Source organism: Arabidopsis thaliana, chromosome 2 (genome assembly GCF_000001735.4).
Source record: "Arabidopsis thaliana chromosome 2, partial sequence".
Lineage (NCBI taxonomy): Eukaryota > Viridiplantae > Streptophyta > Magnoliopsida > Brassicales > Brassicaceae > Arabidopsis > Arabidopsis thaliana.
Window position 1 is genome coordinate 8,237,178 of NC_003071.7, and position 25,018 is coordinate 8,262,195.

At 32.6% G+C, this 25,018-nt stretch overlaps 10 protein-coding genes across 12 annotated transcripts; 8 read left to right on the forward strand and 2 right to left on the reverse strand.

Annotated features, from left to right (window-relative positions):
- Positions 1–1,317: 1,317 nt before the first annotated feature.
- TXND9 (thioredoxin-like/ATP-binding protein) lies at positions 1,318–2,841 on the reverse strand. Its single transcript, NM_127456.4, has 4 exons — positions 2,735–2,841; positions 2,361–2,636; positions 1,943–2,101; positions 1,318–1,853 (listed from the first exon to the last, which is right to left on the reverse strand). The coding sequence occupies exons 1-4, from the start codon at positions 2,753–2,755 to the stop codon at positions 1,674–1,676; spliced, it is 636 nt and encodes a 211-aa protein (NP_179489.1). The 5' UTR covers positions 2,756–2,841; the 3' UTR covers positions 1,318–1,673.
- Positions 2,842–3,926: 1,085 nt separating this feature from the next.
- On the forward strand, positions 3,927–4,618 carry AT2G19000 (uncharacterized protein). Its single transcript, NM_127457.3, has one exon. The coding sequence runs from the start codon at positions 4,012–4,014 to the stop codon at positions 4,387–4,389; it is 378 nt and encodes a 125-aa protein (NP_565445.1). The 5' UTR covers positions 3,927–4,011; the 3' UTR covers positions 4,390–4,618.
- Positions 4,619–5,773: 1,155 nt separating this feature from the next.
- On the forward strand, positions 5,774–8,404 carry AT2G19010 (GDSL-like Lipase/Acylhydrolase superfamily protein). 2 transcript variants are annotated; one of them, NM_001335618.1, is made up of 5 exons: positions 5,774–6,140; positions 6,759–6,883; positions 7,238–7,462; positions 7,621–7,867; positions 7,993–8,404. In NM_001335618.1, the coding sequence occupies exons 1-5, from the start codon at positions 5,810–5,812 to the stop codon at positions 8,199–8,201; spliced, it is 1,137 nt and encodes a 378-aa protein (NP_001323983.1). In that variant the 5' UTR covers positions 5,774–5,809; the 3' UTR covers positions 8,202–8,404. The 2 variants fall into 2 exon arrangements, with proteins under 2 accessions (NP_001323983.1, NP_179491.2); NM_127458.2 differs by having other exon boundaries at positions 5,836–6,140; positions 7,993–8,349.
- A 578-nt stretch (positions 8,405–8,982) lies between these two features.
- RALFL10 (ralf-like 10) lies at positions 8,983–9,333 on the forward strand. Its single transcript, NM_127459.2, has one exon. It carries the CDS (start codon positions 9,043–9,045, stop codon positions 9,262–9,264), a length of 222 nt encoding a protein of 73 aa, NP_179492.1. The 5' UTR covers positions 8,983–9,042; the 3' UTR covers positions 9,265–9,333.
- A 1,215-nt stretch (positions 9,334–10,548) lies between these two features.
- Positions 10,549–11,004, forward strand: RALFL11 (ralf-like 11). The gene has a single exon (NM_127460.2). It carries the CDS (start codon positions 10,606–10,608, stop codon positions 10,822–10,824), a length of 219 nt encoding a protein of 72 aa, NP_179493.1. The 5' UTR covers positions 10,549–10,605; the 3' UTR covers positions 10,825–11,004.
- Positions 11,005–12,699: 1,695 nt separating this feature from the next.
- On the forward strand, positions 12,700–13,031 carry RALFL12 (RALF-like 12). The gene has a single exon (NM_127461.3). The coding sequence runs from the start codon at positions 12,746–12,748 to the stop codon at positions 12,962–12,964; it is 219 nt and encodes a 72-aa protein (NP_179494.2). The 5' UTR covers positions 12,700–12,745; the 3' UTR covers positions 12,965–13,031.
- A 1,403-nt stretch (positions 13,032–14,434) lies between these two features.
- Positions 14,435–14,894, forward strand: RALFL13 (RALF-like 13). Its single transcript, NM_001084447.2, has one exon. The coding sequence runs from the start codon at positions 14,497–14,499 to the stop codon at positions 14,713–14,715; it is 219 nt and encodes a 72-aa protein (NP_001077916.1). The 5' UTR covers positions 14,435–14,496; the 3' UTR covers positions 14,716–14,894.
- Positions 14,895–16,155: 1,261 nt separating this feature from the next.
- AT2G19050 (GDSL-like Lipase/Acylhydrolase superfamily protein) lies at positions 16,156–18,499 on the forward strand. 2 transcript variants are annotated; one of them, NM_127462.2, is made up of 5 exons: positions 16,156–16,482; positions 16,969–17,093; positions 17,288–17,512; positions 17,726–17,972; positions 18,149–18,499. In NM_127462.2, exons 1-5 carry the CDS (start codon positions 16,239–16,241, stop codon positions 18,355–18,357), a joined length of 1,050 nt encoding a protein of 349 aa, NP_179495.1. In that variant the 5' UTR covers positions 16,156–16,238; the 3' UTR covers positions 18,358–18,499. The 2 variants fall into 2 exon arrangements, with proteins under 2 accessions (NP_179495.1, NP_001323809.1); NM_001335619.1 differs by lacking the exon at positions 18,149–18,499 and having other exon boundaries at positions 17,726–18,012.
- A 1,244-nt stretch (positions 18,500–19,743) lies between these two features.
- On the forward strand, positions 19,744–23,368 carry AT2G19060 (SGNH hydrolase-type esterase superfamily protein). The gene is made up of 5 exons (NM_127463.3): positions 19,744–20,094; positions 20,291–20,415; positions 21,183–21,407; positions 21,848–22,100; positions 22,433–23,368. The coding sequence occupies exons 1-5, from the start codon at positions 19,854–19,856 to the stop codon at positions 22,636–22,638; spliced, it is 1,050 nt and encodes a 349-aa protein (NP_179496.1). The 5' UTR covers positions 19,744–19,853; the 3' UTR covers positions 22,639–23,368.
- SHT (spermidine hydroxycinnamoyl transferase) lies at positions 22,861–24,808 on the reverse strand. Its single transcript, NM_127464.2, has 2 exons — positions 23,818–24,808; positions 22,861–23,399 (listed from the first exon to the last, which is right to left on the reverse strand). The coding sequence occupies exons 1-2, from the start codon at positions 24,779–24,781 to the stop codon at positions 23,008–23,010; spliced, it is 1,356 nt and encodes a 451-aa protein (NP_179497.1). The 5' UTR covers positions 24,782–24,808; the 3' UTR covers positions 22,861–23,007.
- Positions 24,809–25,018: the final 210 nt, after the last annotated feature.

Below are 25,018 nucleotides of genomic sequence, written 5' to 3' on the forward strand. Positions count from 1 at the left end.
GAAGTGAAAATATTAAAATTTTATAAATAATCAGCTTTATACATGAAATATATAAATTGATATTTCGAGTTACAAATGAATCTAACCATAAAATATAACTACATATTATTGATTTCATTTTATTAACAATACAAAAATAAATAAAGAATAAATATAAATTAGCAAAAAAAACTATCAATGTAAATATTTTTTTAACAATTTTCAAAATAAACCTACGCGTAGCGTGGGTACTCATCTAGTATTAATATAAATCTTGAGAGCTCTAAACAATGACAACTCATCACATGGCATGAAACCTTGATTCAAGGAAGAAACTACGCAGCCTGTGACATACTCTCTTGGCTGTTCTTAGTTTTCGTGTATTGACCAATAAACACATTAAAAAAAAAAAAATGCAAAGCCTACCCCTCATTGAATATGATAATATAAGAAATTAGTTAATGTCAAAATGTTTTATGTTAAAATTTAAATAAAAGAAGGAAGATTTATTTAGGTAAATGAAAATTCTTATAAGAAAAAAAAAAAAAATTGGGTGAAAAACTGAAAATATAACATGTTATTTTCTTAAACATATACATTATTCATGTACATATTCACTATTCCTTGTTTGGGGAAAATAATGTTGTGTAAGGTTAAATCTGTGTAGAGAAAACATCTTTTGTACTACACACTGATGGGATATGTGCAAGAGGGGAAAATAGGACGAAAGAATGTGAAACTAAGTGTCGAGGCCCAAGAAAAGCTTGAAGGAGTAAGAGAACGAGAGAAAAAAAAGAGTCGTTCTTGGAAGTAAGTGTGTTCGAGACTAACGATCAGAAATCTGATATTTCCCTTCTTGGTGAGAATGTGGTTGTATTTTATTCAATGACGTCAATGCAAAACACTCGAATACTTTCACCTATTTTTTTTTTTCTCTTGTAACAATTGGCCAACAAGTTAGTCTAGAGTAAGATGGTTGCTCGAGGTCGAAGAAGTTGGCTTGATCAATCCAGTCCTATCACTTCCACAGCAGATAAGATAGCTTGAATCACAAGGGTTCGTATGCGGATAAACTAAGATAGCTTTAGAGTATGGGTAAACTACGACATCATAAATATACCATCTACATGGATCATTGATGTACTCTCTCTCTCTCTCTTTTTGCTTTGAAGTAGGAATGGAGTGTTTCGAAATTAATTTTGATGTTAAGAATATATTGGGCTTGGGACTAACAGGGACTGCAAAAGATGACTGATGGAAGTTGACCAATTGGTTTCGTTTGTTTATGTTTTTGGGAGTACAAATATGGACTCTTCATTCAACACTAGGTACTATCTCCTTCATTTGAAACATCAAGTTAAGATCCAAGACAATTTTAGTTCAACACAGGAAAGATGTGCGCGTTCATAAGCAATCGAGGAGACTTCATTTGTTCGATGTATGGAATCATCCATCATACTAATATGGACACAGACGTTTTGAATGACTTTTGCCTCTAAATATCTGGTTCTGACTCTAAACACTAACTACTATCAAGGTTAAAAACTCATCAAATATGCATATAAGATCATCTCCTACTTTGTATTACACATCACAACTGAATTCGCACAATACAAACTCACACCAAAAAAGGGCTGAAGATAGAGTGAAGATCATGAACATACCAACAAACGTTTGCTGAAAAACCCGAGAGTCTATTCGGAGTCTGAATCTGAACGAGCACTCTGCCTCACATTCCTTCTAACTTGTGTTGTCGACTTTGGTTTAAGCGACGATGACTCTCCATCGTAATGAATCACTTGCGCTCTAGCTATTCTCTCTTCCAAATCCTCAGTGCTGAAATCATCTTTCCCTCCAAGCTCATTGAACCCAACCTATCATCAACAACAACATTGATCATCCACTAAATCATATCCTAAAGAAACTAACAAAATGTTCTCGTTTAACCAATAATTATTGTTACCACATAATCATCGACTTTAGTGTTCTTAATAAGTGCAAGAGTAGGTAGAACAACAATCTTGAGCCTCTCAGCCAAGAACGGACTTTTCTCAGCTTGGATCTTCACAAAACGTGTCTCAATGTGTTGCTTTGCCAATATACTCATGTGCTTATCCATCACCTACACAAACATCAATCATTCACAAATCACCAAATCATCCAAAAACCGTTACACCGATCAAAACACATCACTTCCACAAGCTCTAAGAATCAAGCAATGCAAACACATCCACAAGGTCTAGTGGCTATGAACAAGAAGCACCATTATTTGATTCCTAACATCTCTAATCAAAGAGAATTCATTGAACTACGCAATCGAACTCTATTGAAACCACACAAAAAATTCGAAAATGTTGAAGCAAGAGATTAAGAATCCATACTTTACATGGCCAATTCTCGCGGTAGAAATGGCAGACGACGCGTTCGCTGGCTTTAACGACGGAGAAGAAGTCTTTCTCAGAATGGATCTCAGAGTATTCACCATGTCCAAGACTAATCCAACGTTTCTTCTTCTCTGCCATTTTCTTCATTTGCTTTAACCTTCTCTCTCTCAAAACCTCTAGATCGTCCTCGTCAAGCTTTTCTAAAGAGGCGATCTCGTCGTCTATCTTATCTTCCATAGCTTTAGCCACCGTTAGAACTTGCTTCTCCAGAATCTGCCATGGAAAAATCCAAATTACAAAATCAATTCACTGAAAAATTTATACATTGCGAAATTGAAGATTGAATTAGAAGTGCGTTTTCGAAATGGTACCTCTTGAATAGGATTCGCCATGGTTGTTCTTTGCTCTGCAATTCTGAGGATTTCAAATTTTCTGAAGTTTTTTTTTTTTGGTTTAGATCTTGCAGATTAGGTTTTTGGTTTCTATGAAGAAGATGATTAGCACGTGACATTCCACGTGACTTAAAAAATATTAAGAAGTTTGGCCCAATCGATTATTAACGAGGCCCATTTAATCAAGGAAATCATGGAAATTGAATTTACCAAATTTGGGCCTATGAATCATGGAAATTGAATTTATCAAATTTACGATTGCATTTTTTTTTTCTTTTATATTTTTTTTTTTATATAAGAAAAGAAAACGATTGTATTTGTAACTAATGTAAATTAAATATTTGAATATCAAAATATACTGTAATACTATGATATTTCACTATTGTCATTAATATTGTTTTTTTTCTTTGTTGTGTGTTTCGACCACAAATGACAGATATTGTTTTATTCTATATGAACGTATGATGTCTAGTAAACGTGCTGGTAAAGATATTTGGGTAATATTGGCATATGTATGTTTGTCCTAAGTTTTTCATTTATATAATTGTAGTAGTCACCTATGTTATATCATCGAAGTATAGAGGTAGAGTTAGAGATTGAGAGAACTTGTATCCTCCGAATTTTTTCGATATTAGTGAAATCTGCAGCAGAAGAAAGTGGACGTAACTCTTTTTGAGTAAAACCACTATATATCTTGTGTGCACATTATTTTTTCTACTTTAATTTCGTGTTCTTGAAAAAAAAATTAGATCCTTAATTCCTGACATATATATGCAACAAATGCTAAGCCACATTAGTCACCTAGTGGGACATAAAATTAATACATCAATAGGGGCATTATTAGCAAACCTTATAAAATTACTTTTAATTTTTAAAAAAAAATCATGTGTACAAGTGACCCTCCCAAAACCTATGTACGTCGGCCAATGTGCATAATATTACGGACACGCTTGCAAGAAATTTTACACAATTTCTTAGTTGCATAAAACTACTCCGACCAATTATCTAGCTAGTCCTCTACAATTAATCTAAAATTAGAGAGCTTTCTCAAATAATTGTAGTCTACCTAAATTTTCTCATTGCCTCTTTCTTTAAATAGCTTAACAAAAATCACTGGTCACATATGTAGTCAGAGTATGTTATATATATGCATATATTGAAACATCATCCTATTCAATCTCACAACAACCAATCTACACACAAAACAATAACAACAACAACAACAACAACAACAAACAACAACAAACAACAACAAAATGTTTACAAAATCAATCCTTTTACCTTTTCTTCTGGTAATCATCTTCGTCTCAGCATCTCAAGCTAGTCGTCAACTCTGGGATAGTGGAATCAGCGAGATGTTTGGTTCCAAATCCGGGTTTCATCATGGATTTTCCGGGTTTTCGGGGTCCTCTGGAGGTGCTGGAGGTGCTGGAGGATCATTCGGAGATATGATGAATGCTGGAGGTGCACATACATGCTCGGCGCAAGGAGCTTGTAGCGGTAAGAAGCTGACATGTCCCGAGGAGTGCTACAAATCAACCAACGTTAACAAGGATGGTTATAAAAGCACCAGCCGCAGTGGAGGATGTTCATTTGACTGTACGACCAAGTGTGCCGCGACTTGTTCAAATTAACATGTTAATTTGCACATATATATTATATGTTCGTATAGTATGTTGTTATGTTATGTTATAGCATTATATAGTCTATATATATGTCAATATAATAAAACCGGCAAGGTATATGGGAGGTTTGTGTCTCCCTTTGTAATTTTGTATGGATCTTGATTAGAAGCTTTCTATGAATCTATGTACATAATATGATTTTGAATAAAAGAAAATTTAGTGTTTCTTATAATTGTGTGAGTAAATCTCTATGCCTTATACATGCCAGGAAATTTGAGACCGTACTAATGTACATAGCGCGATCAAGGAATTTTGGCACTATCTATATAGAGTTTTAGTTCATGTCTTTTTAAGATCAACAAGACATTAGCATCACATGGCTATAATACTTCAGATTATTAAAATAATTCATCTAATACTTTAGATTGGTAAGCATATAATACTAACGTTTTATGAATGTTAAAACTTAAATCCCCCAAAACTTTAAAGAATCAAAACAACTAACTTATCTGTATAATTATAAACATCAATTAGGTTCATTTAGAGATCCCAATGATTATAATCGATATAATCAAATTGAAAGGAATAAACATAGATCTTGGTAATAGTTATAGCTAGTATTTTAATTCACATTACGGATTGGTGTTTATCTGGCATCTGTGATCTACTATAATTTCATTTCATTCGTTATGCTTATTCTAAACTCATTGCATTCCTTTCTTCTCCAATTAAAATTTATCATATGAATAACATGCCTTTTTCACCAATTTAAAAATAATGATTACTTGTTATATTTAGATGTATTATAAAGTAAAATATTTTTATTTTATTTACATAACCCATATTAATTATTCCAAAATATATGATGAATAAATGATGCATAGTATAAATAATTGTGATTTGAATGATTTTGTCAGCGGTAAATGTCACTAGATCACTATTTGTGTTTGGTGAAAGACGAATTATACTTTTTTTGTTGTTCAAAAAAGTACCCTTTTCCCCCAAAACACATTTTTAGACTAAGATTATAATTTATCATTTATCAAAAAGTAATAAACTTAAATTTGAATCATCGTTGTAATATTAGTATTATATATATCGAATAAGAAGCTATTTAAATTCTTAAAATTATATTTTTTTTTTAAAAATCAGATTTTTCATAGCAACACTTTAAGATAGGGGGTACTAGTAGTATGCTTTGATGATACAAATAGCTTAAACAAAATATTTGCAAAGAAATTAAAATACAATCTTAGTAGCATGATTCGCTATCACAAATTCTCAGGTTAACTAAAATTAAAGATCCTCCCCACATACAAAAAGATTGTAGTCTCCCTTATTTTGCTCATTACCCTTTCTTTTAAATAGCCTTTTAATATTCTTCATAGAATCAATTTCAAATCTAAACTTAAACTCTGGCCTCTCTTATATGACAACTTTAATGAATAAGATCTTACTTCTTTTCTTCAATAAATATTTCCTCTGTTCAATTTCTTGTTTTATTTTATTTTTGAAGAATATGGTTGAAAGAATGTCTAAAGCTTGTTGGTTAGTTGCTGCCATCATATTTACAGCGGCCACGGTGGTTTACGGACAACAAGCGCCGTGTTTCTTCGTTTTTGGAGACTCAATGTCCGATAATGGCAATAATAATAACTTGAAATCCGAGGCAAAAGTCAACTTTTCACCTTATGGTAATGACTTTCCTAAAGGCCCGACCGGCCGTTTTTCAAATGGCCGCACTATCCCTGATATTATCGGTTAGTTCCCGATTAATTTCCTCTAGTTACTCGACATTTGTATATCCTTTATATATTTTGAAAATTAAAAAAGAAAAGGTTTAAAATATTATGAACAAATGAAAAAAAAATTGTATGAGAGACTTGAGAATCAAAATGATACTTTATAGTATCATTTTATTGGTAAACCATTTTTACACTTATGTCACTAGATCCAAAATATTAACATATCTTTAATATGTTAAAAACTATATTCAAATATCATTTAGTAAAGTATTTAAGATTTTATTTTTACATATTAAAAGCTAAAATTGTGACATCAATAGCTAGTCTCTCCATTTTGTACCTTATGTGTTCATTCATATGCCTAATAATTACGTATTTTGAAAGATATATATACTACATGCATAGTCCACTCAATTGTTTCTTGGTCGTACGAAATTTTATTAATGGTATATTAGACGTGTTTTTTTTCCCCTTAAAATTATAGGTCTCAAATTATATGCATGTATATTCTACTTTCTTACAGATCTTTTCCCTTTATAGAGCTTCGTTCGAATGCTGTAATTGTACTTTAGAAAAGACGACTGTGTATATGGTAACATACATGAATTTAATTTGTGATGTTTTTATCGTCAGGTGAATTATCCGGTTTTAAGGATTTTATACCGCCATTCGCCGAAGCATCACCTGAACAAGCTCACACCGGGATGAACTACGCTTCCGGTGGAAGTGGACTTCGTGAAGAAACTAGCGAACACTTGGTAAGAAGTAAGAACTAGAAAAACAACTTATAAATAGACTTTGTTTGGTGATAAATGATTGGGCTTTAATATCTCATAAAGTATAGTTAGTTACTTAGCTCTAACCTCTCACTTTGATGGAGAAAATGATGTGAACCGTGTATATATATATATATACTTAAATTGTTTCCTTGGAAACTGTTTTAGTTTCTTTTGTTAACGTTTCAAAAATTCATACAATAACAGGATTTATTCCTATAGGTTATGCATCATAGCCAATGTTATACACGCTTAGAACGTCCGAGTTTTGGTGGGATGTTTTAGTTTCAGTAGCTCTAATGTTTTAAATAACAAAACCTTAAAATATGTATATAGGGAGATAGAATCAGTATAAGAAAGCAACTACAAAATCACAAGACGTCCATAACGAAAGCGAATGTACCAGCAGAAAGATTGCAACAATGTCTCTACATGATCAACATTGGAAGCAACGATTACATCAACAATTACTTCATGTCAAAGCCGTACAACACTAAACGACGCTACACTCCTAAACAATACGCATATTCTCTCATTATTATTTACCGTTCCCACTTAAAGGTAAAGTGGAACCATTTGGTGTGACATATATTTAGGATAATCATTCATTGTTTTTATTTTTACTAGTTATTTAAATTAGTTTGGTTTTTAGGGTTATCTAACGGTGTTCAGGTTATCAAGTTTTCTTCTAAATAACCAAATTATGTGCATGCTTGTAGAATTTGCACCGTCTAGGAGCGAGGAAGGTGGCAGTTTTCGGACTCAGCCAGATTGGGTGCACACCAAAGATAATGAAGTCACACAGTGACGGTAAAATCTGTTCCCGCGAAGTGAATGAAGCAGTGAAGATTTTTAATAAGAACCTTGACGACCTTGTCATGGATTTCAATAAGAAGGTCAGAGGTGCAAAGTTTACCTACGTCGATCTTTTCTCCGGTGGAGATCCCCAAGCCTTCATTTTCCTAGGTAAACATATTGAACTCATGACTTATAACAAGTTAACTTTGATCCAATAACTATGTATGCAAAGTACAAGAATATTTTAATTCTTAAATAACAATTGAACTCACCACGCTTTCGTAATTTCATAGGATTTAAGGTTGGAGGTAAGAGTTGTTGCACAGTAAACCCGGGGGAAGAACTTTGTGTCCCAAACCAGCCGGTTTGTGCAAACAGGACTGAATATGTCTTTTGGGATGATCTTCACAGCACGGAAGCCACTAATATGGTAGTGGCGAAGGGCTCGTTCGACGGAATCATAAGTAAACCGTATAGTATCGCCCAGCTTGCGAAGGAATAGAGGCTAGCCCCAACATATAGACATGAAAAATGATGACATTTTGAGTTTAGTAGATCTTTAACAGGGAAAATAAATTTGCATGTATATTCAATGAACCAAAATTTTGCGAGATTAATTAATCTCTCTTTTAGTGGAAAATGGAAAGTAAATAAATTAATCATAATTGTAAATAAATTAGTAAATTACTATAGTTGCTAATCATTGCCTAAAAAAACGGAAAAACTAAAATAAAACTTTTAACTCCGAGCAAGCCGCTAACTAAGCAAGTCCACGGTCCTAAGCAGGTGACAGGACCATTGATAGATCGTCTGTACTCAATAAAAATAATCTATTTATAGATATTTAAGAAAAACGTTATGATTAATTAAGGAGTATTTTTAGATTAATGCAATCATGACTATCTATATTTGGAAAACAATACAAAAAATATTAAAGAGAAACCTATTATCATAACTATGAACGCCAAAGTTATGGGAAGAGATCAAGCTTTTTTTTAAGCATTAAATGTTTAGATACGTTGTTATTTACATTTGGACTGAAATTTGTAACTAATTTAGCTAAATATTAAGGTAACGTCAATTTGGTCAATTGGAAAACAAAAATTTTATATAGGGCAAGAGGGATATTTTTATGGGGGGCAATGAAATTAATTCCTTACAACTCTTAGAAGATTTCAGAAAATTAAGGGTGGCAACTCTCCCCCCATCTTAACTAAGGTAGATCCGCCCCTGCTTCTAACCTCTAATTGTATATATAAAGTAGCCCATTTTTCTTCATTTTTACAACAAACAAAAACAAAAAGAAGAAGTACTATCAACAATATCTCTATAAACAAAGAAATATGAAGGCATTGGTGATATGTTTGCTAGTGATTTTCGCCGCGGTGATTGCGGTACCAGTGGAGAGTCGTCGGAAGCATCTAGACTATGGTGTGATTACCAAGTGCGCTGGTCCTAATCCTCCTCCAGGATGCTATCCTCCCGGAGCCCAACAGAAGAATCCTACTCCTGCTAACGAGTATAGACGTGGCTGCAGCAAAATTACTCGGTGCAAGCGCGATTGAACCGAAGTGACGTTCATCATTTAAACTGATTCTTCATATCTATGAGCTCCGTACGTATATGCTTTAACATGCATATACATACACTCATATATGCGTATATGCAAGGTGTTTTATTTGTTTCAAATTAGTTATTAATGGATTAATCCTCAGATCATTGTATCAAAAGATATCAAATATATATTTTGATATTAGAAAATAAAATTATTATAATAATTATATAGTATCACTCTCCTTAATGCATATTCAATTTTTATTTATCGGCTTTGATTCGATTTGTAACACTATAAAGTTATAAATTGGAAAATTCGTAAGAAACAATAATAACTAGACGCAAAAGGACTAGCAGAATAATTAAGCAGACGAAAAAAACAAACATTATTTGGTCACTAACCTGTAAGATGATTAATGGAATATTTGAAAAGTGGCAAGAATATGGACCAACGAAAACAAAGCTCTATGCCATTAATGCAATATCATAAAACACTATAAACATTGTTCTGGTAGACGACTTATTACACTTTATAATATAACCGTTTCTTGGAAATACAGTGAAAACTGGATTTATAATCATGCTGCATTTTTTTTTTCCTCCTTACTTTAACCATCATGCAATTTAATTTATTAACAGATTTTTTCCCCTCTTAGTAGTCCCCAAGTTTTCTCTGGTTTATGAGTTCATCCTTATCCGAAGGTCGGTAATTCGGTATGCTACGTCCCCAAAATTTTAAGGACTTGTTTATCCATTCTACAAATTACCACATACTTTTTTTGTGATTGTATAATTTCGACATTCACTTTTTAGAATGCAACATATCTTGAAATTGCTCCAACATAAATACGTTTAACTGTAAAATTCTTTCAGAAAATTTAACCAAAGAAATAAATGTATTGTGATGACATATATGACCAAAACAAATTGGAAGTCAAAACCAGAGAAGTAGAATTTCACTGCTTTTACGAAATACAAAACATATTTCTTTGTTTTTAATGCAAACAATATCTCAGTCATAACATGGAAAATAACGAAATCCTGATTATATTTTTGTTATTTCTTGACTAAGTATTGGTTAACTAGTCAATATAGACGGTTGTAACAATTTACAGCAATCGAAGAAATCTTTCTCATCTTCTTTGCACTTCGTCTCAATAAAAAAATATGAAAGCAAACCTAAAAATAACTCAGAATTCATCTTCAAGCTAATTTTAACATCCTTAATTTAGCTAAATCTAATGAATCTTCTAACCTCTTTGTATATATAAAGTAGCCCATCTTTCTTCAATTTTACAAGAAACAAAAACAAAAAGAAGTACTATCAGCTATATCTCAATAATTAAAGAAATATGAAGGCATGGCTGATATGTTTGCTAGTGATTTGCGCGGCAGTGATTGCGGAACCAGTGGAGAGTCGGAATTACATAGAATATGGTGCGATTAACAAGTGTGCCGGTCCTAATCCTCCTCCGGGATGCAATCCTCCCGGGGCCGAACAAAAGAACCCTACTCCCGTTAACGAGTATAGCCGTGGCTGCAGCAAAATTCATCGGTGCAGGCGCGATTGAACCGTAGTACCGTTCATCATATAAAATTCTTCATTTCAATGAGCCCCGTACGTATTTGCTTTTCATGCATATACATACACTTGTATATGCGTATATGCAAGGTGTTTATGTGTTTCAAATTAATTAGGTATTAATGTATTAATCCTCAGTTTGTATTAAAGATATGAAATATATATTTTGTTATTGATTTAAATTATTATAATAATTAATTAGTGTTTATCACTCTCATAAATTTATATTCAAAACTTATATCTGCTTTGATTCGATTTATAACACTATCAAGTTATAAGCTAGAAAATCTGTAAGAAAAAATAACTAGACGCAAAAGGACAAAATATACCAAAACATTATTTGGTCGCTAACCTATAAGATGATTAATGAAATATTTGAAAAGTGGCAAGAATATGGACCAACGAAAACAAAGGTCTATGCTATTTATGCAATAGCATAAAACACTATAAACATTGTTCTGGTAGACGACTTATTACACTTTCTCTAATATTTCTATCTTTAGCATGTGCATAATACTTTATAATATAACCGTATTTTTGGAAATACCGTGAAAACTGGATTTATAATCATGCCGTATTTTTTTTCCTCCTTACTTTAACCATTATGCAAACTAGTATTTAATTTTCTGACAGAGTTGTTCCTCGATTCAGTAGATTTTAACATATTATTGGTTACTTCGTATTACTTTAGCTATTAGGCCACATATGCTAGCTGCAGACCAAAATGATGGGTTTTGGACTCGTGATGGTAATAAGAAGAAAACTAGTTACACTAGATGGGCGTTTCATGATTTCAAGAATAAAAAGCTATTGATGGTTTTTCATTATCTAGAGAGTCCAAAGTTTTCATGGTTCAATGAAAATGGGATGGAGATAAACTCTGATGTTTCTTGGGCATAAGTCAAACAATTCTTATGGAGTGGGAACCGTAAGACTAATGTTGTAACGCCTCAGTCCCTTCTTAGTGAGGCCCACGTCTTCTCCGGTTTGTGAGTCCATCCTTATCCGACAATCCTTATCCGACAGTCCGTATACTATGTCTAAAGATTTTAAGGACTTGTTTATCCATCCTACAAGTTATCATATAATTTTTTCGTGATTGTATAGTTTCGACAATCATTTCTTAGAATATCACCTGTCTTGAAATTGCTCTAGTATAAATACGTTTAACTGTAAAATTCTTTCGGGATATTTAACCAAAGAAATAAATGCATTGTGGTGACATATATGACCAAATCCAAAATAACCACCATACCATATTAAGATACTTTATTATGATATTCATAACAAAATCGACCAATGTCTTTTACTTTGCTTGTAGCCATGAAAACAAGGCCAAAATCCTCTGTTTAATCTTGATACGATATTTGTTATTTTCTACTCTTTTTAGATTGTATAAAAGATGGTATGGTTAGTAGACAAACGTATGTATTAAATAGCCTAAATTATTTTTCAGAACTTATAGCTCATGAACGCTAAAATTCAACAGATTACACGGTTTCAACCCATAAACATAATGGCTTTATTTAAGTGCACGTAATTTTCATAGTTTATATATAACAAAGAAGATCTCAGTCATAATATGAAAAATAATGCAATCCTGATTACATTTTTGTTTTTCCTTGACTAAGTGTAGGTTAATTAATCGATATAGACGGTTGTAACAATTTACAGCAATCAAATATAAATCTCATCTTGTTCACACTTTGTCTCAATACAAAAATATGAAAGCAAACCTAAAAATAACTCAGAATTCATCATCTAGCTAATTTTAACGTCCTTAATTTAGCTCAATCTAGTGTATCTTCTAATCTCTTTGTATATATATATAAAGAAGTCCATTTGTCTTCATTTTTACGACAAAAAAGAAGAAGAAGTACTATCAACAATATCTCCATAAATAAAGAAATATGAAGGCATGGGTGATAGGTTTGCTAGTGATCTGCGCCGTGGTGATTGCGGAACCAGTGGAGAGTCGGAATTACATAGAATATGGTGCGATTAACAAGTGTGCCGGTCCTAATCCTCCTCCAGGATGCAATCCTCCCGGGACTGAACAAAAAAACCCTACTCCCGTTAACGAGTATAGCCGTGGCTGCAGCAAAATTCATCGGTGCAGGCGCGATTGAACCGTAATGATGTTCATCATATAAAATTCTTCATTTCAATGAGCCCCGAATCTATTTGCTTTTCATGCATATGCATACACTTGTATATGCGTATATGCAAGGTGTTTTATGTGTTTCAAATGAATTAGGTATTAATGGATTAATCCTCAGATCATTGTATCAAAGATATCAAATATATATTTTGTTATTGATTTAAATTATTATAATAATTAATTAGTGTTTATCACTCTCCTTAGTTTATATTACTAGTCCTTTTCTTGAGGAAAGACGTTTCTGCTTTCGATAACATTTTCCATTTCAATTCAGCTTCCAGTTCCTTGATCGCATTAATTAGAAGTAGAGGGATTAGCCATACAGAAATTTTCCTCGATTCATTACAGATTTTAAAATTTAATTTGTTATTTACCGTTTTAATTTGTATTACTGTAGATTCTAGACATCAGGCTAAATATGCTTTGCACACACTTTTCAGTTTTAACATATTACAGGCTTAAGAAACAAAAGAAATGCACTTTAAGTAAAATTATTTTTAGGAAATGCAAACAAAAAGAAAATTAATGCAAAAAGTCTTACTTTCGGATGATATTTTGAAGAACTAAAATCAAAGTGAAGCAATTAATGAACCTGAAATTATCAAAGTGATTAAGTGAAGTTATTAACACAACTCACACATGTGCATGACGATGCGGTTTTTTTCCTCTTAAACTTGGAATTTAAATTAACGAGATCCAATTATTTGACTCAAACTGTTTCTCATTGGCTAACAATGTGACTCAAAAGCTAGTTGATGTTTTTGAAAAAAAATCATAGTAGAGCCGTCGAGCAGTTTTTTTTGTTCCTGGACAAAACACTTTTTTTTTAACCATAAAAATTATTGTTAATAAAATCGACCAATGTCTTTCGCTTTTCTGGTTTGTCCAAGAAAAAAAAAAAGTCTTTTGCTTTTCCTATAGCCATAAATAAAAAAGGCCACAGTCAAATAATCTTAATTTGCGCTATTTGTTATTTTCTTATTCTTTTTATATTATATCAAATACGGTATGATTAGTAGATAAACGCGTTTATTAAATAGCCTAAATAGTTTTTCACAACTTATCATGAACGCTAAAATTCAACAGGATGCACAGTTTCGATCCATATACATCGTGGTTTTATTTTAAGTACACGTAGTTTTCATATATGGTAGAAAAAAATAATATTTATGTGATAACATGAAAAATAATGCAATCCTGATTCGATTTAAGTGTTGGTTAATTAGTCAATACAGACGGTTTTAACAATTTACAGCAATCAAAAAGAAATCTTTTTCATCTTCTTTGCACTTCATCATTTACAAAAATATGAAAGCAAACCTAAAAATAACTCAGAATTCATCTTCTAGCTAATTTTTACATCCTTAATTTAGCTAAATCTAATGCATCTTCTAACCTCTAATTGTATATATAAAGTAGCCCATCTTTCTTCAATTTTACAACAAACAAAAAGAAAAAGAAGAAGTACTATCAGCTATATATCTCAACAAATAAAGAAATATGAAGGCATGGGTGATATGTTTGCTAGTGATTTGCGCGGCAGTGATTGCGGAACCAGTGGAGAGTCGGAATTACATAGAATATGGTGCGATTAACAAGTGCGCTGGTCCTAATCCTCCTCCGGGATGCAATCCTCCCGGGGCCGAACAGAAGAACCCTAATCCCGTTAACGAATATAGCCGTGGCTGCAGCAAAATTCATCGGTGCAGGCGTGACTGAACCCGAAGTGACGTTCATCATTTAAACTGATTCCTCATCTCTACGAACTCTGTACGTATTTGCTTTACATGCATATACATACACTCGTATATGCAAGGTGTTTTATGTGTATCAAATTAATTAATAGTTTATTAATCCTCAGATCATTGTATTAAAAATATCAAATATATACTAACTGTGTTAAATTATATAAAGTGTTCATCAATCTCCTTTACATCTAATTTTTTTTATCGGCTTTGATCTTATACTAACTATAACTAGGATTCTGATTTATAATACTATAAACTGGAAAATTTGTAAGAAAACAACTAGACGCAAAAGGACTAGCAATATAATTAAGCAGAAAAAAAAAATTTGGTTACTAGCTAACCTAACCTGTAAGATGATTAGTGGAACATTTAAAAAGTGCATGGCATGACTCGACCAACGAAAACAATGAAGTTGAAAGCCATTTATGCAATATCCTAAAACAGTCAGAAACTTGGTCTATATCTCTTGCATATGCATGGATAATACTTTATAATTATAACCGTTTTTATTAAAACATTGAAAACTGGATTTATGCGGTAACTTTTTTCCTTCTTATTTTAACATTTAATTATTCCTCAAGTTTTATTTACCTTTGTTCGCATATTCTTCTTTTTTATATAATCAAATATAGTATTTATTTATATATATTTTCCTCAATTCATTACAGATTTTCTCAAGTTAGGCAGATCTACTTGAAGAGAGTAAGAATACAAAAGTGTTTAGGAAGAATTGTAATAAACTCTCATGAAAATAGTTATAAGAGATACATTATGTTATATAAAGATGAGATTTCCTAATCTACGATAAACTTAAATGTAAATAATATATTTAAAGATAATGTTAAACTTTCTAAACTTCAATTATTAACGTTTATTAATAATCTTTTAGATACTTATAGAATAATTATCTTGATCTTGTCATTTCAACCGTCAATCTCGGTCGATTTCCGGTTTTCAATACCAGTTCTCTATATTCTAATAATGTGTTTGAACAATAAAACAAATAACAAAGTACAAACTACACCTCATTTTAGAAGTCATCGCAATAATTAACATGTTGAATGCGTCGACTTTGCATAACAATCTTTTTTTTTCTGTTCAATGTGATCATATTATTCAGTTAAATAAAATAAAATCAAACACCACAAGATTCTTCACGAAACCAAATATACGTATCTGGCTCTTATTCAGAGACTTTGATATTTGTCTGTTAAAATGACTTCTAATATTCTTATTACAACTCACGTACAAGTTGACAATTGAAGATTTTGCCGAACATAAAAAAAAAACTACTTACTTACAAGTTGACACTTAATGATCTTTCAGAAAATCTAAGAATTACCATCCCTGTTTAATTTATTCATTATCTATTCTGTCTCTAGTCTTGAAATAGAATTTTACTTCTGTCTGTTTCTGTCTATATATGTTTATATATAGGCTCTTATCTGTTCTTGAACGTTAACAATTTCAGTTTCTGGTCATTAATTTACTAAAATGGCCGAGGCAATATTCAAAGCGTTGTTGTTGGTCATTGCGACCACCGCATTTGCAACGACCGAGGCGGCTCTTGGACAGCGAGTGCCTTGCTATTTTGTTTTCGGAGACTCCGTCTTCGACAATGGTAACAACAATGTCCTGAATACCTCGGCCAAAGTCAACTATTCACCCTACGGTATTGATTTTGCTAGAGGTCCTACCGGCCGTTTCAGCAATGGTCGTAACATTCCTGACATTATCGGTTAGTCTCCCAGATTTTGTTTATCTTTTTGCCAATAATTTTATGGATAAAAGAGTGAATATAAACTACGAAAAAGAAAGAGTTTTTAAGAATATATTGTATCACAATGTTTCCTTTGCGCTGTTTGAAGTTTTGAATGTAGGTATTATTTGTTTTTAGCTAATGTATCAAATGAATACATGAAAAATGGAAGAAATTAAAGTTTTGATCGGTAAAACATATATAGAACTTAGTTATAAAGAAAAAGTAGTCATAAAATGCCACTTAAAACATTATATACGTTTGAATAATTTGTCCTTTCTTTTTTGTCAAAAGAATAATTTGTCCTTATTTCAGCTAAACTAATGAGATATATAAGAACTAACGAAATTAAAGTTTTTTCATGTTTGAAATTAAAGAAGTAACTAAAGTTTCTCAAGTTGGTTCTTATATGTTTACCGAAACATTGTATGAGATACGAGTTTGAATAATTTGTCTTCATTTCAGCTGAGCTAATGAGATTCAGTGATTACATTCCACCGTTCACGGGAGCATCACCGGAACAAGCTCACATCGGAATAAACTACGCTTCTGGTGGAGGCGGAATACGTGAAGAAACTAGCCAACATTTGGTAAGAATGAGAGAGATTATTTAAAGATATTTTCATTTTTGTTTACAGCAACGCCTACTTTGAACATTCCATCGGCTATCTAATTCTTTGATTGCAAATGGAAAACCTTAGACACTAAATAGACAATATTTATAATAATCGATAAGTTTTCTGGATGTTTTATGGATTAAAGTGTATTCTTTTTGACAATATAGGGTGAAATAATCAGTTTTAAAAAGCAAATAAAGAATCACCGGTCGATGATTATGACGGCTAAGGTTCCAGAGGAGAAGCTGAATAAATGTCTATACACAATTAATATTGGAAGCAATGATTATCTCAACAACTATTTTATGCCGGCTCCATATATGACCAATAAGAAGTTCAGTTTCGATGAATATGCAGATTCTCTCATTCGAAGTTATCGCTCTTATTTGAAGGTCCAACTATATATATGCCTAAGATTTTAGGAAAAAGATAATATAGGATGTATTATAATATCGTAGGAAAAGGTGGAAATTGAATAACTAATATATTGTGTAAACAAACTAATATACGAATTGCTTATATTATTATTTTTAATTAAAAAATGAACACGCATATTCTTGTTCATATATCCTTATCATTAATTTAAAGATGAATTTTGTGTATAGTCATTGTACGTTCTAGGAGCAAGGAAGGTCGCTGTGTTTGGGGTGAGTAAGCTCGGATGCACGCCGCGTATGATTGCCTCCCATGGTGGTGGTAATGGTTGTGCTGCTGAAGTGAACAAAGCTGTAGAACCTTTCAATAAGAACCTCAAAGCTCTTGTCTATGAATTCAACCGAGATTTTGCTGATGCTAAGTTCACCTTCGTTGATATCTTTAGCGGCCAAAGTCCTTTCGCGTTTTTCATGTTAGGTATGTAAACTCTGTATACATTTGACCTAAGCTATAGTCCCTTTCTTAAATTCATAAAGATAAGAGTTATTTTTTTGTCACAGATTTCAATTAGAAAATTTATTTTCGTAGTGACATGCTATGTTCGATTTTTTTCCTATAATTTAATCATAAATTTATCACATATATTTTTGTAGGGTTTAGGGTAACAGACAAAAGTTGTTGTACGGTAAAACCAGGGGAAGAACTTTGTGCGACAAATGAACCGGTCTGTCCAGTTCAAAGACGGTATGTGTACTGGGACAATGTCCACAGCACAGAAGCAGCCAATATGGTGGTTGCAAAGGCTGCTTATGCCGGACTCATTACGTCTCCTTACAGTCTTTCTTGGCTTGCAAGATTATAGGGACAACATTACAAAACAGATTAACATTACTTTATATATATGCTGACCTTTATTCTTCAATTCAACTGTATTATTTAACAAGGAAACTTTGTTTCAACGTGTGAACCTTTTTTTTAAGAAAAGAAAAAAGAAAATGAATGAATAAATAATGAAATATAAAAATGGGTGAACATTACTATATGGGATATCCATTAACCAAGAAATTCAAAAATATTACTTTCTGGGCGAAATATATGAATTGTTCTAGGCTAAACTTTGTTTTTTGTCAGATGGCTGAGTTTAGTTTTTGAAATTCGTAAAAACAAAATGAATAAACTGCCAACGTTAAATTTGTTATTTTTCTTTTTTTCAGCCATTCCGTTCAAATTATATCACGGTTGAAGCATATATATACTCAATGAACTATAATGATATAACAAACCCTAAAATACATAATTATTCTTCCAAATACATTGCATCAATTTAGAATCGCTATTTCTAAATTCTAGCAAAATGCAAGTATAGTTTCCACCACTGAATCTTGTAAATTTGTGAAAGGGGTTGCTAATTTGCTACAAAGATGGTCCAAAACCGCTACCGATATAGCAAACAACCATTATATATGATATCTACTTTTCAGGTATATTTTGGTAAAGATGGAATCATGAAACCTTGTCCTTTTTGATGCTAGAGCTCGTTGATTGCTCTATTGTCCATCCATATAGGGAAGTAATCTGATATAACTACGTACTTATACTTATGTAGGAAGAAGATTTTTCATTTGGCGGTGATATTCCTCATGCACTTTAGGGCTCATATATGAGTTATATTCAAATTTAAATTGGTTTTAACATTAATATAGAAAAAGTATTTTTTCCATACTCTAGTAATTTCATTATTAATGTCATTGTGGTTGTTGATTTGGTCACACCAGCTATATATATTTTGTTATTTTAAATTTTGCATATAGAGAGACGACTATATGTATCCAAATCCCTAATTTGATGGGACTCACGACGGTTTGAACTTCAATTTTTTAACAAACTACAGCTCATTGTAGAGGTCATCGCAATAATTAACTTACATGTCCAATGCGTCGACTTTGCAAACTAGTACTATGTTATGATGTGATCGTTTTATTTAATTAAATAAAATCACTACAAGGTTCTTCATGAAGCCAAATATAACGTATCAGACTCAAATTCGAAAATGAAAATTAAATATATTTTTCTAAAACACCACGAGATTTTCCTATTATGATAACTTATCATTTTCTCATCACAACTCATGTACAAGTTGACTTTTGAAGTTCGAAGATATCTCCAAAACAACAAACAAACGATCCACATACAAGTTGAATATTAAAGATCTTTCTAACAAAATCAAATATTAAACATCCCTGGTACTAATTTTTAATTCTGTCTATGTCGCGCTCTATGTATGCTTATATATAGACTTTTCTCATTACGTATACTTCAAAGTTGCCATTTTATCTTTCTGTTAATTGTTTTCCAAAAATGGCCGATAAAATGTTCAAAGCATTGTTGTGGGCTTTTGCCACGGCGGTTGTGATGGCCGAGGCTGTTCGTGGACAACTAGTCCCTTGCTATTTCGTTTTCGGAGACTCTGTCTTCGACAATGGTAACAACAATGAGTTGGATACCCTGGCCAAAGTCAACTATTCACCTTACGGTATTGATTTTGCTAGAGGTCCTACCGGGAGGTTCAGCAATGGTCGTAATATTCCCGACTTTATCGGTTAGTCCCAGTTTTGGTTTATCTCTTTGCCAATATTGTTTTTGATAAAATTGTTGATATAGATATCTAAAGAAAAAGGTAGCAAAATAATATCTCTTTGCCAATATTGCAGCATGATATACATTGTTTGATAATAATAATAAAACTATGATATACATTTTCCGATATGAGTTTGATTTCAACGATTTTATTTCAGCTGAAGAATTGAGAATTAGTTATGACATTCCACCATTCACCAGAGCATCGACGGAACAAGCTCACACCGGAATAAATTACGCTTCTGGTGGTGCCGGACTTCTCGAAGAAACTAGCCAACATTTAGTAAGAACAGAATAAACTCAAGAGCGAGAGCTACAAACAAAAATATTTTTATCTTCTTTGGGTATTTCATTTCATATACATATATGATTAACTTAAAAAAATAGTTATTTTGTAATAATGGTTTTAACTTCTTTTTTTTAAATACGAGTGGTAACCATATTTACAAGGTTTACAATTTTGAAAACATAATATTCTATAGAAATTTAATTTATCCAATATTTTTAATAACGGTAAACGCAAACGCTTTAATCATGCGTTTGTGATTACAGTTTCCAAAAATTGTTTGATAAAAATACTTAAATGCTGTGTTCTATGATAAACACATTACAGTAGTTTAACATGTAAATGTAAACAAAAATAACAGATATAATGCTTTAGATTCCAATTTAACAGCTTAGGCACCAATATTAAGCTATATATATATATATATAGAATCGATGAGTTTTCTTTCCAGGTTATGTATAAAACATGTGATTGATCAAATTATATATATATTTTTTTTAAAAATCTTAATTAGTCTCTTAATAGACAGCATGAATCACAAGGAATCAAACTTAAAACTATACTATACATGTTTTAGGTGACTAAAGAAGAATAATGTGGTCCATGGAACTAATCATTTGACTATAATTGATTTGCTTTTTTGGCAGGGGACGTTAAAATCACTCATGTATTATATTTAACATTGCTTGCAGTCTTTTACTATATATAAAACTTAAACTAATTACCTATGGATTATGATATATTATTTTTGACAATATATATAGGGTGAAAGAATCAGTTTTGAAAAGCAAATAACTAATCACCGGAAGATGATTATGACGGCGGGAGTTCCACCGGAGAAGCTTAAGAAGTGTCTATATACAATTAATATTGGAAGCAATGATTATCTCAACAACTATTTCATGCCGGCTCCCTACACTACCAATGAAAATTTCAGTTTCGATGAATATGCTGATTTTCTCATTCAAAGTTATCGCTCTTATTTGAAGGTACAACTATATATATGCTTATGATCTTATTAGAAATGTAATATAGGAATTATAGATCTTAAAATTTGATTATCATATAGAGTTTTACTTTATGTATATAGCTTTTCTCACGCCAAATTCTTTAATATTTTAGTGATTAAGTATTATTCAAGAATAATTTTAAAGTATTGTATTATATTTATAAACATCTTCAAATTAATTTTGGATAGCATTTCTAAAATATAATCATTACTCATTACACTAGCTACGTACATATCAACTAGTGATTCTCTTTAAAGTTAATTTTAGAAAATAAAAGAAAAAGTATTTAATATCATAGGTTAAAGGTGGAAATTGAATAAGTGATAGACTATGTAAATATTTGGATATTTTTCTCTAACATATATACTCCTAATTATGTATCGTACATTAATTTAAAGATACATTTTTTTCGCGTATAGTCATTGTACGTCTTAGGAGCAAGGAAGGTAGCGGTCTTTGGGGTGAGTAAGCTTGGGTGCACGCCGCGGATGATCGCCTCCCATGGTGGAGGTAAAGGCTGCGCTACTGAAGTGAACAAAGCTGTCGAACCTTTCAACAAGAAACTTAAAGATCTCATCTCTGAATTCAACAGAATCAGTGTTGTTGATCATGCTAAGTTCACCTTTGTTGATCTTTTCAGCAGCCAAAATCCTATTGAGTATTTCATTTTAGGTAAGTACGCTATATATATATATATATATATTAAACTCACTGCATTATTGAGCTAATAGGAAATAAATTAAACAAATTAAAAACATATTACATTCTTTGAAATATTATCATTATGACTGTTACTTACAAAAGGTATTTATTCAAAACCACACATGTCCACACAAAAATTTATATAAATATCTTGAAAAATGTAGTTTGTTTTTTTGGGTCAAAAATTAATGATTCGTACAATTAGAAAATTTACTAATCATAGTAACATAATTGCAAAACTACTTCTTTAGTTATGTTCTTTAATTAGTTAGATCATTAATATTTCACATGTAATTTTGTAGGATTTACGGTAACAGACAAAAGTTGTTGTACGGTAGAATCAGGGCAAGAACTTTGTGCCGCAAATAAACCGGTTTGTCCGAATCGAGAACGGTACGTCTACTGGGACAATGTCCATAGCACAGAAGCAGCTAATAAGGTCGTTGTAAAGGCTGCGTTTGCCGGACTCATTACGTCTCCTATAAGCATTTTACTGCTTGTACTATAATATTGCTAGTAAAGCCTAAAAAGATATCATTCTGCTTCCAAATACCTTGCATTAATTTAGAATTAGTATTGCTAAATTGTAACAACATGCCATCATATTTCCATCATTGAGTTTTGTTATGGATTTGGCAAACAACCCAATCTAAGTCAAATTCATTGCATGCAAGATCATACTAAATGTTGTACTGGAGAAAGCACGATATTCTATAGCATTTTTTTTTGTTTAAATGTTAATTCCATTGTAGTAAGAACAATAATATATAGTTTAGAATCTGTTATTACAATTCAATAATCACTACAATATAAGTAGAATTCAAATGAAAGTGCATAAATATTTGTATACGTCATGTATATAAAAAACATATAAGGCCTAGATATCTTCATAAAAGTGTTTCTTGAAGGCCTCCATGTGAGCCACCTGTAGACACGTCGCGAGAATCACCGAGCCATCTTCGTTTTGATCCGGCAAGATCAGCGAGTCGCCGTCAAAGTCATGCGTGCCTGGTCCCGTGTAGAACTCTTTGCCCCATCCGAAATCAAGGCCGTACATTGGCAAAGTTAACCAGCTCACCACTCCAAGATTTGGGTTTCCGTAGAATGGACCTTCCGTGCTTCCCAAGGCATGTAGATCTTGAAACTTCTTCAGATCTTTTTGGTTCTTAAGATACTCTATCCCAATCATCACGTATTCGTTTGTTACATTCTTTATGGCTTTACTGATTAAACTCGCCGCGAAACCCAATTCATTCGATATCAGTTCACCTATATGCATAACAAAATTATCGAAACAGACTTTGCATTGTAGAATCAGTACGTACTAACCTACATTTACGTGGATGAAAAGCAACCAAGAAAAGTTTCATATATCCAAGTTCTTCAGATAATTTTAATTGTTCAGCAATAGTAGAAATTAATGATAATCCATCAGTTTCATAAAAGAGTCGTTTTGACGGTCTTTTGACACGAATTCTAAGATAAACAAATTACAATATTTTGTAATATTTTTGAATTGAAAAAAATTAATAAATAAATAATATATATAATTGGAATATAAAAGTAATGAACAAAATCATAATTTTTGTTTAGAGGACTAAATTAAATTTTGAAGAAGTGTATTCAAATTCACAAAACAAACAAAATTTCTATGGATAGTAATAGAAAAGAAAGAAAAAACACGTACCTGAGGTGCTTGCTGCGACCACGTCAAGAGTAGCATTGCCGAAGTAGCCGCGTGGCAGAGGTGGCTCCATCCGACTACGAGTATCTATACAGATTCCTAGAGCCGTTGGTTGCTCCGGAGAGTGGCCACGTGCTTTACACGCGCACCTCCACACGTGTCCGGTGACGGTCTCGTACCTTGTAAACCCTTTCGCCGGGTCAGAGTGTTTGCTTCCGTTGGCTTTACTTCGTAGCTTCTGCAGCTGAGATGTGCTCAGTGGTAGCATCACCACAATCGTTTTCTTCTTTCTCTCTTCTACATTGTCCGTTTCTCCGATCAAAAACGGTGGCTGATCAAACTCTTTGTGGTCGAACTTTGGGGGCGACACAAACGGTGGGAGCGGTTCACCAGCCCAGAGGATTTTCCGGTCTAGAAATGGAACGGTTTCTAACGGTTCACCGCGCGCGAGTCTTCCCCATTCCGATATTAAGTGAAGCGCGCTTTGGCCATCTACGATCGCGTGGGAAACGTTGACGCTAAGGCTTATTCCACCGCATTTGAATTTGGTTACCTGAGCTAAAAATAGAGGAATCGTTTCGATAGGGTTTTTATAGTTTACTTGCGGCATAAGATTCTCGAATTCCGGCGTAGGAGAGAAGTCTTTGAAATCCGAAAGCTTCCCCTCAGATTCCGCTTCAATGAATTCCACTCCCTCGGCGTTACAATTGAGCTCGAACCGTCCCCGAGGGAGCCATCTGAGACGGCCAGCCATAGGGTAAAAATGGACTAGCACACGGCTCAACGAGGTTTTTAGGATTTCGACTACATTGCCTTGGAAAGATTCAGATGGCTTGTCGTAAAAGTAAAGGGTGGGAATGTGAGTAATTGTACCAACTTGATCCCACTCGGCTAAGGGAAACCTACCGCTCCACGTTGGTTCGGCCGGTACTATAGTGTAAGATTTTCTAAAAGTTATGGGAGCCATAACACAAACCCCCTTTCTTTTTCTCTTCTCTTTTTGAAGTTCGTGCTAAAGTAATGTTTATATAGTACACAGAATCATATGGATTCAACGAATTTTTCTTGCTGTTAGTCAAAATTCAAAAATGTTTTTCTCGTGGTTTAGTTTGTTTCCTTCGAAGCAGCTTAATTAGTGGAAGTGAGAATAAGGTTTAGTTTTGTTGGTTGTATATGATCACGCGTATTACCCTTCTTCTCTATT

What these genes read in the sequence shown, in the direction of transcription:
- TXND9 (NM_127456.4), bottom strand. Translation starts at nt 2,755, where the DNA reads ATGGCGAATCCTATTCAAGAG. An exon ending in TGGCGAATCCTATTCAAGAG is followed by an intron (nt 2,637 to 2,734) that starts GTACCATTTCGA and finishes TTTCCATGGCAG; the next exon opens with ATTCTGGAGAAGCAAGTTCT. An exon ending in CTAAAGTCGATGATTATGTG is followed by an intron (nt 1,854 to 1,942) that starts GTAACAATAATT and finishes TGTTGATGATAG; the next exon opens with GTTGGGTTCAATGAGCTTGG.
- AT2G19000 (NM_127457.3), top strand. Translation starts at nt 4,012, where the DNA reads ATGTTTACAAAATCAATCCTTTTACCTTTTCTTCTGGTAATCATCTTC.
- AT2G19010 (NM_001335618.1), top strand. Translation starts at nt 5,810, where the DNA reads ATGACAACTTTAATGAATAAGATCTTACTTCTTTTCTTCAATAAATAT. An exon ending in CACTATCCCTGATATTATCG is followed by an intron (nt 6,141 to 6,758) that starts GTTAGTTCCCGA and finishes TTTTATCGTCAG; the next exon opens with GTGAATTATCCGGTTTTAAG. An exon ending in AAGAAACTAGCGAACACTTG is followed by an intron (nt 6,884 to 7,237) that starts GTAAGAAGTAAG and finishes ATATGTATATAG; the next exon opens with GGAGATAGAATCAGTATAAG.
- RALFL10 (NM_127459.2), top strand. Translation starts at nt 9,043, where the DNA reads ATGAAGGCATTGGTGATATGTTTGCTAGTGATTTTCGCCGCGGTGATT.
- RALFL11 (NM_127460.2), top strand. Translation starts at nt 10,606, where the DNA reads ATGAAGGCATGGCTGATATGTTTGCTAGTGATTTGCGCGGCAGTGATT.
- RALFL12 (NM_127461.3), top strand. Translation starts at nt 12,746, where the DNA reads ATGAAGGCATGGGTGATAGGTTTGCTAGTGATCTGCGCCGTGGTGATT.
- RALFL13 (NM_001084447.2), top strand. Translation starts at nt 14,497, where the DNA reads ATGAAGGCATGGGTGATATGTTTGCTAGTGATTTGCGCGGCAGTGATT.
- AT2G19050 (NM_127462.2), top strand. Translation starts at nt 16,239, where the DNA reads ATGGCCGAGGCAATATTCAAAGCGTTGTTGTTGGTCATTGCGACCACC. An exon ending in TAACATTCCTGACATTATCG is followed by an intron (nt 16,483 to 16,968) that starts GTTAGTCTCCCA and finishes TCTTCATTTCAG; the next exon opens with CTGAGCTAATGAGATTCAGT. An exon ending in TTTCGCGTTTTTCATGTTAG is followed by an intron (nt 17,973 to 18,148) that starts GTATGTAAACTC and finishes ATATTTTTGTAG; the next exon opens with GGTTTAGGGTAACAGACAAA.
- AT2G19060 (NM_127463.3), top strand. Translation starts at nt 19,854, where the DNA reads ATGGCCGATAAAATGTTCAAAGCATTGTTGTGGGCTTTTGCCACGGCG. An exon ending in GTTATCGCTCTTATTTGAAG is followed by an intron (nt 21,408 to 21,847) that starts GTACAACTATAT and finishes TTTCGCGTATAG; the next exon opens with TCATTGTACGTCTTAGGAGC. An exon ending in TATTGAGTATTTCATTTTAG is followed by an intron (nt 22,101 to 22,432) that starts GTAAGTACGCTA and finishes GTAATTTTGTAG; the next exon opens with GATTTACGGTAACAGACAAA.
- SHT (NM_127464.2), bottom strand. Translation starts at nt 24,781, where the DNA reads ATGGCTCCCATAACTTTTAGAAAATCTTACACTATAGTACCGGCCGAA. An exon ending in GGTCGCAGCAAGCACCTCAG is followed by an intron (nt 23,400 to 23,817) that starts GTACGTGTTTTT and finishes TTATGCATATAG; the next exon opens with GTGAACTGATATCGAATGAA.